The following is a 9,212-nucleotide window of genomic DNA, read 5'->3' on the forward strand; positions in this document are numbered from 1 at the left end:
GTAATTGATCAATTATGCTGCTGAGTATATCTTGTGTAACAGCTGGCATTAAAAATAATGTTACACAAAAAAAACTGATCTCATGCTATTTTGGTAAGAATCACCCTTGTAGTCAAGCCAAGTTGCCAGCTGTACAACTCACAGACCAAATGGATGAGAATTCCTTTTGTAAATAAGTGACAGCTAAGACACCTCCTAACAGATGACGTATACCCCCCCCCCCCCACTCGAAAAAAAAATATAGAACTAAACATGACTGAAATAAACCTACATCTCTTAAAATAACAGCATTAAAGGGCTATTATCTGAAGCAAATATCACCCCCTCTCAGAGCAACAAGAAACAGATATGTTCTGCAGAAGAACACTGGACAAACTTTCCTTATATGTAAAATGACATGCTGTAACCTATAGCAACTGATCAGGTTGGATTGATCCATTCGGTAGTTTTCTTTTGTGATCAATAGCTGGTTGACATAATTTGGAAGATCCTAAACATTGTCGTGTGTGTGGCCACAATTAGGCTACCTATAAGACAGCAATGTTAAAGAAAAACCTACAGATGAAGTTTAAAGCCCACCACTGATGCCCTTCTCTCCTGAAAATACTAGTTCCCTGGTTGTCATTATTCAGTAGCTTCAAGTAGTTACTGAGTCACTTATCTGGTACATAGTTACATAGTTACATAGTTAGTGAGGCTGAAAAAAGACACAAGTCCATCCAGTTCAACCTATGGTACAAATATGCAGATTAAAGCCCCGTACACACGCTACGAATTTCCGCCGACCGCTCGTCCGTCTTTTGTGGCATGCTAGTCTGATGTGGAAAGTGAAGAGGTTATTTTCATACGAATTTTCCCGTACAACAGAATTCTACTTCAGAAGTGATGTCATGTGTTGGATTGCTTTGTGTGTTCTTTCGTCTCTGAGCATGCCTAGTCTTGCTCTTAAGATTTTTTTCGTCTAAATCTGTACTAATGAGAAGAAAATCGGACGTTGTATTACGGACGAAAAAAATTATATAGCCTGCACATCAGGATTTTTTCGGCCGAAAAGTCGGAGTCGGCTGTCGGAAGCACCATACTAACAATCCGAAAATCGGCAGATCGGTCGTCGGACGAAATTTCCCTTCCGAATTTCTTATCGTGTGTGCGGGCCTTAAGAGTTATGACGGCACTCCAATTTTCTTGATGAACACTATCAGAAATATCAATTTGTAGGGCTACAGGTTTTTGGCCATTTTCCATTGCATGAACAATCTTTTTTCCTTGTCCACTTTTCCATCATAAGATGATCATAGGATTGTACATAGTACATATGGGAAATTCCTGTAGATGAAAGCATTGTTCGAATATTGTATAATTTGGCACCCATTCATATGTATTTTGAATGTATCATTCATTTTTTTATGGAGAAAATATTACGATTGCTATCTTTTGTACCAACGTTTATTTAGTCCAAGGAATCTGGCAAAATTCTGGTAAGCACTGTCTGAAGCTGCCTACACAAATTGGATCTTCTTTCAGATATCATCTGTCAGATCCACATTATATAATATTATACAGGATTTAAATATATACTTTACAAAATAAAGGGAGACAGTACAGTTACAATACAATTAAGACAAGAGTTAGGAGGGCCCTGCTCATGATAGCTTACAATTTGTGGACCACAACTCTGCAGGGTGAAGGCCTACCTAAACAAACATTCCAAATATATCCAGTCACACTATGCCGTTGTTGGTAAACTTTGTTGATCTGAAAGGTCAAACCTGTAACAAAATCCTTAGATGATCTGATAAACCAAATTGTAAACTAAAGGCCCGTACACACAAGTCGAAATTCGGCCGGGAATTTTCGTCCGATGACCGATCTGCCGATTTTCGGCTTGTTAGCATAATGCTTCCGACAACCGACTCCGACTTTTCGTCAGAAAAAATCCTGGTGTGCAGGCTATATAATTTTTGTCGACCGTCAAATCACGTCCGATTTTCGTCTGATTAGTACAGATTTCGATGGGGAAAAATCTTATGAGCAAGACTAGGCATGCTCAGAGATGAAAGAACACATACAAAGCAATCCAACACATGACATCACTTCTGAAGTAGAATTCTGTCGTGCGGGAAAATTTGTGTGCAGTCTAGAGCACATTCCAACCAACAGACACCACTCTGGACAAAAGACGGACGACCGGTCGGCGGAAATTCGTTGAGTGTGTACGAGGCTTTAGTCTGAATGTGTGTGACCGGCATTTTGTCTATGGGTAATGATCCGATATGTAAGGGACCGATGTTAAGCCGTGACAAGACCTGCTGAGGGAGATGTGGTATGCCAAGCAGAGATGTGAAGTGGTGAGAAGAGATTATATAAATAGTGAGAAAAGACATGATGATGTGGTCAATGGGATCCTGAAAATCATCAAAGAGATCTGAAGTAGTGAGGAAAGATCTAAAGTGGCAAGTAGAGATCTCCCATGGTTAGTTGCACCCCAGAACGTGGTGAGGATTGACCTAAAGTGGTGATTCGAGTTGAAAAGCTCTGTTTTGAAGCGATGCTGAACATTGCTTGGCTCTGTAGTCATCTTTGTGTCACTGTCTTGGCAGAGGTCCCTGTGGAATGTGTCAGAGTAGGGAGGGCCTATAAAGTGCAGCTGTGCTACTTGGAAAGCGTGAACATGTCTGAATGGAAGATGATACCTCCCAGAACCTTCACACGGAACCATCAGCTTCTCACAAAGCATTCACATGTATCTCTCAGCATCTCATTGAACTTTCCCCTATGCAGAAACCAATAACCCTCGAAATTCACAACTGTGCAATACTAGCCTGCGATCCTTCACAAACACACCACACCAGTTATCTAGAAAGGTTCAAAGTCCATCACATCTGCATATGATCTATCTGAGGAGATGCTACCTTAGAAGATATCTAAAGGATGCTGTTGACTTCTCCTTCTGAAAATATTAGTTGCCAGACCGTCATGTTGATCCCACACCTTCAGTTTTTGACTTTCTTTGCTGCATGCTTGTTCTGCATCAGTGACTTCAGCCAGAAACAGCCAGACATTTAGCATTTTCAGGAGATCAGCAATGACAGCCTGCATATTACTCTCAATGCAAGCAATGTTTTTCTTCACATCACTGCACATGTAAGGTGCAGGTACACAGAAAATGTTTTTATGTGCTCTGTTTACACCATACATGTGCAATGGTGAGCAGAAAAATGCAGCTCAACAGACATGGTGTGAACAGGCCCGTGTTCCGATCCTTTATCTGTTCACTATTATTTAAAATTCTACAATAGGCTATTTCAATGTGTATATAAAGGCAATTTTTTTTTTCAGTTTTAGATTGAGTGTGGAAGGGTTAGAACCTCTGTCAGATTTGTATTGCTGAATCCCCTCTGAGGATATTCACCTGCTCTATTGTTCCTGGTGACCATTATCACCAAAGCCTAATACACACGCAACGATTATCGGCCGACCGATCGTCCGTCTTTTGTCCAGAGTGGTGTTTTGTTGGTTGGAATGTGCCTAGACTGCACACGAATTTCCTCACCCGACAAAATTCTACTTCAGAAGTGATGTCATGTGTTGGTTTGCTTTCTTTGTGTTCTTTCTTCTCTGAGCATGCCCAGTCTTGCTCATTAGATTTTTCCCTGTCGAAATCTGTACTGACTGCACGAAAATCGGCCGTGTTTTGACGGCAGACAAAAATTTTATAGCCTGCACACCAGATTTTTTTCGGCCGAAAAGTCGGAGTCAGTTGTCGGAAGCATCATACTAACAAGCCGAAAATCGGCAGATCGGTCGTCGGACGAAAATTCCCTGCCGATTTTCGACGTGTGTGTACGAGGCTCAAGACAGAAAATTAGGAAAACAATAGACATTTACAGTTGTAATCAGAGCAAAAAAAAGGGGGGGGGGGATAAATTATCCAATGGTGATAATGGTTCCGGAGGTAACTGACTAAAAAGAAAATTCTTTAATTTCTTGTTGCGTTTCCAGGACAAGAAGTGAAGTGAAATCTCCCCTGTGGGACACAGACTTGACTTGGGGTTTTAACTCTTCTCTACTCTATCTAAAACCAAAGAAAGTTTAGGATATACACACTTTAAGTATTCCTTTTTTTGGCTGATTATAATAATTTAGGTATTTCACCCTAAAAAAAAAAAATAATATATAATGTTATATCCAAGCTATACTGTTGTCATAATATTGCCGTGTTGTGGCCAGGCTGACTCATAAACTACTTTGGCCACTCTTTTACTGGAACACCATAGCTATCACACGTTTAACGATATGCTGAAACCTGCTCTTAAAGTATTTTCGTCCAAATACTTTCCATATAAGATGACAGTCATGTCAAACTTATGTCACCCTATATTTTAAAACAGAGATTCAATATCCTCTTGCCCAATGTTTTCTACCTCATTCCTCCCTCTCTTTATGCCCCCCTTCCTTCCCGAGCCCACCTGTTGCTAAGAAAGCAAAGGCCCATGTTTCCTAATGACCTCATAAGCCTCATGATTGGGGCTGTAAACACAGAGAAGCACAGACAACTGTATCACCCTATCCCATATTCATCTGCTCTGTCACAGGCTTGTCATGTTCTAGTATTACACTCACTATGTCAGTTATGCGGATCAGCCCCTATACATTGCACATTAAACAGCTTAATTTGTACCATGGGTTGGTCTTCCAATAGTTTCAGCCGCACCCCAATAAGAGAATTCACACAGCTTACACGCCAGTCCTGCTGTTCGTGTTCATATAATGCACCCCACTAATTAGCCTACAGCTTCATATCACATCTGTATCAAGATTATACACATTGGAACTGAATTGACAAGCTTATTGGCTAAACATTGGGATTACTTGTTTTATCGAATAGATTTTGCAGTGACCAATTGCAACCAATCGGAAGACACTATGCTAAAGTCAAACTGGAACACAATGGATTCTGGTAGGTTGCTATGGGTTACTGCACTTTCTGATAGCACTAGAATAGAACTTTGTTTTTTTAAGGCCATAAAACTATACAATTTCAAGATGTCTTACATATGCACATGACAATAGACCTAAAAGTGACCATAGTTGGGGACACATTGAGTACAATATAAACTGTAATAATAAAAAGAAGTGTTTGCTGGGAGATAGGGTAATATAGAGTTTGATTATTTTGAATAATAGTAACCCTCCATGTATGGCCACTTAATTTTGAGAGCTTTCAACCTTAATCACCCAACACAAGTCATCATGTGGGTGCTGTATTTTCACTCTATCCATAGCTAATACAATTATAATACTCAATTGTGTGGCATCATTGTTATATACAAAAACATCTCAGAATCTGACTTTAAAAACTCTTATTTACTCTCGATAAATGGAGGGAACACATATCAACAACCTGTATAAGTTGGATGTGGTCATAAATAAATCACATCCTTTATTCATGGCAACCAGTGTCATGTTCTAAATCCATTATATGTTGCATTTGATGATTGTGGATGCTATTTGCACACCCGATGTGTACCAGTTCCCTTCTCTATCTGTTTCTGTACCCCCAAAACCGTCTTTAATTAATGAAAACAGATTGGGTAAAATAATTATTCTTTAATACCTTTACAAAATATACACGAGACTACGTTTATGCATTATTGAGGATACAGGGGACATATCACCATTGCCACCATCCAACCCTATCGAGCAGATATGTAATTGGGTAATAACAAGAATACAATTGGCAATAGTGGAAACACAGCCTGCAATGGTACAGTCCAGATAGGTCCCAGTATTTCGGAATAGAGATTTCTAACCGTGGTGGGATTCTAAATTCTAAGATGCCAAACAAAACAAATCACTATTTGAACCAGTGCTATGATCAATATCACAACTCCCTTACATAAGACATAAAATCATTTGCATCAGAGACACATTTCCTAGAATTTAAAGGTTATTCTACAGTAGATGAAAAATCACCATTAAATAAACACTCTCCGATCATTTCCACAGCCCAGGAAAGCATGACAACACAATTCAATATATAATGCCCACCCCCTCCCCTTTAATTCAGTAAAACATGGTGGATGACAAAGCCATCCATCATTATTGCGGACAGGGCGAAACTTCCGGTGACAGCTCCTTTCAGTGATGACTAATGAATGAGCGTGTGTATGTGTGACATTCATCGCTCATACTGTTAGGGAATGTGCTTAGTCGTATCTCTAAGCAGCATGATTTCTAAAACCTGGAGCATAGAGAAGCATTGCTGTTGCCCATAGCATTCAACCAAATTCCACGTTTGACATTTCCAGTGCCGGGAGCAGAATGAAAGCTAGATTATAATAGGTTTCTATGAGCAATTAACCTTTTTTTTCTCTTGCTCCAGTTTCTATAAAATAAAAAATCCCCTGTGTGTATAGGTGACACTTGTCCAGACTGGAAACTGGAGTTGCCCGCTATAATTCCAGCACTGCTATGATACGAGGTAAAAGTCCATTGGTCTCAGTTCACTTACCATTTTGGCGGGTCACCTCAATGCCTATGGAGGAGAGAATGGATAGGCAGGAGATGTCTGCTAGCTCCTTGGTACAGACACTCAAAGATTTCTCTTTAAAGAGTTCCCTCCAATTTGTACTGTGCCCATTCACACACCTGCTCCCACTTCGTCCCTGATTGGATGCCACTAACTATTACACCCCCCCAGTCCCAATCCCATGCCAGCTAACCCCTGATTGGATAGACGGGCATTTTACCAAATTTAGCCTGTGACTTGGGAGGGGGACCAACACAAAAATAAAAGACCAGGTAAAGAGGGAGGGGTCAGTGACAAGTATGAACACATGGCACTCTTCTCACTGTTAATAGTTAAAGGGAATTTCCAGCACTTGCCATCCCCCCTCTCTGCAAGCAACCCCTCCCTGTGAAAGTGCTGGAGCCCCCGGATTTACGACAAGGTCTGGAAGGGCCAGAGAAGAATAAGTATCAGATGACTTCTTCAGCCCCTACCATCAGGGAACAGATTAGAAATAGAAGCAGCTGCAAACGTGACCAGCCATGGTACAATCTATGTCGAGAGGTGCAGGCAAACAGCGTACTCTCTGAGTAATGTCAAGTAAAAACATATAAAGAAGGAGACTGTTCATGTTATGAATGCTCTATGCAAAATTTGGTAGGGCTAGAGCAATTTACGTACGTATCTATCTATCTTGATTTCTTGTATGCATTTAATCTGTAATGCTTGAAACGTACTGTACCTATACACCTTTTAAAGTGTTAGTTCCTCTTTACAGAAAAAATATAAAGGTGAACTAACACCAGACACCCTCTCCACCCTCCGGTCCCTGCTGTACTTACCTATAGGGCTGCCAAGATGTCAATACAGCGGCCCGGGGATTTGAAAACCTCCCTCTTCTCCCTCAGCACTTCCTGGACGACCAGATGGATTTTGATTGGTCAGCTCCATCACATTAAGGGGGGCCTGGTGTTAGTTCACCTTTAAATTTTTTCTGAAAAGGTAAGCGGAACATTACCCATAACAACTTGATAAAAAATAATGTTCTTTAGAAAAGTACATACATTCTACATTAATAAGTATGCTACCAAAATTAGGGTGTGCTGTAAATTGCCTCCAGCATTGCTCCTGTTTCTTCTTGCTGGAGGCTGCCATTTTGTTGAAGCCCACAGCCCTTTGAACAGCAGTAAATCATAAAATGGAACGAAACACATTGATTTAAAAGTTTCAAAAAACAGTTGCATTCCTGTCAAACCATCAAATAGCCTGTGCTATAATTTATCACCATGGCAGTTTCAGTTCAAACAGAAGCAACTTCCATAGCTATAAAGGATAGGAGGGTTTTTATTCTGCTTTACGTGGGTTTTTTTTACACAATGTAGAGGATTACCTCTTAGGTTCCACAGTGAGTATAACAAGCATGCTTTACTTGGTAAGAAGAAACAAGAAAGCAGCCCCTACTGAGTGTAGCATACAAAGTTTAATAGGGGTTAAAATAAATGATGCACACACAAAGGTAAATGATATGCCAGCATGGTGAATGTAATGGGTCATCTGCAGATTCTCTGGTAAAGGATGGATGCTGCTGAGATGAGTAGGCTGATGGCTGTCAGCATCTATCAGTCGGCATAGCTGTTTCACGGTGCCCGGGTCTGTGCAGAGGCGCGGGTGACGTCACATCCGGCAGCTGAGAAGGCAAGAGAAGCGGGCGTTTGGAGCATGCGTGCTCATTCATCAGGCACTGCATGCACAGACTGATTTTACTGTTGTGGATTTAGTAACACTTTAACACCAACTCTGAGCTGGTGTACTGAGAGATGCCAGTGATTAGTGTGGGCATGTATGTGAGAAGCTGTTGTGAGTATGACACCTCTTGTTTAGGGCTAGAGGGGTACTAGGTCGCTGGTGATCCCCGGTGTCCTAGCAACCAATGACACATCCTGGCCTCATTCAGTTTAAGCCAGAGTATTCCTCGGCCAACAGCTGAATGTAAACAAAAGGGATTGGGCTGCTGCCTGACATCATTACCTAAGTTTTGCAATGGCCATATTTGGGCAATGATGAGGATCACTGGGTTGACAGCTAAATGGGGCTGAGGATTTTAATTATTTCTTATTCTATCCAAACTCAAAGAAAAGATTGTCTTGGCTTTAAGTCAAGGTCCTCAAATTTTCTAACAAAAGGATAATTCCCTGTCTACGGGACTTGAGCAGGCAACACTGTGGCCAGCGAGAGTAGAGAATGCCCCAGTGTCAGTGGAGTAAATAATTGCCCCAGGCTTGATTGTCAGTAGAAGCAAAAAAACAACTTAGCAGCTGTGGTCAGTGGGGAGAGAAATAATGACCCATTGTTCGTAACAGTAGAAGGAATTGTGCCTCATCGTCGGTGTCAGTAGGAGGAATTGTGCCCCATTGATGACTTCAGTGAAAGCAATTGTGCCTCCTCTTTGTTGTCACTAGGAGGAATTGTGCTCCATCGTTGATGTCAGTGGGGGGGAAAAGTGATCCATCATTGATGCCAGTGGGAGGAATAGTGCCCCATCCTTGTTGCCAGTGGGGGTAATAGCGTCCCATTGTTGATATCAGTGGAATGAAATTGTGCCCCACTGTTGGTGTCAGTGAGAGGGATTGTGCCTTAAATGCAAGCAATGGGTGGTGTTTGGCCTGTGGGCTGCTTTTTGGGGACTATTGCTTTAGAAATA

The 9,212-nt window shown here is 41.2% G+C and overlaps 1 protein-coding gene across 1 annotated transcript in view; it reads right to left on the minus strand.

Moving 5' to 3' along the window:
- The window catches only part of TNNC2 (troponin C2, fast skeletal type), a 66,177-nt gene extending 59,581 nt beyond the window's left edge, over positions 1 to 6,596 (minus strand). Inside the window, exon 1 of the mRNA XM_082272071.1 lies at positions 6,515 to 6,596. Within this exon, the coding sequence (XP_082128197.1) occupies positions 6,515 to 6,517 (3 nt within the window). The 5' untranslated portion in view covers positions 6,518 to 6,596. The remainder of the gene's footprint in view (positions 1 to 6,514) is intronic.
- Positions 6,597 to 9,212: the final 2,616 nt, after the last annotated feature.

The sequence above is a fragment of the Pelophylax lessonae genome (genome assembly GCF_965119305.1).
Source record: "Pelophylax lessonae genome assembly, chromosome: 11".
NCBI lineage: Eukaryota > Metazoa > Chordata > Amphibia > Anura > Ranidae > Pelophylax > Pelophylax lessonae.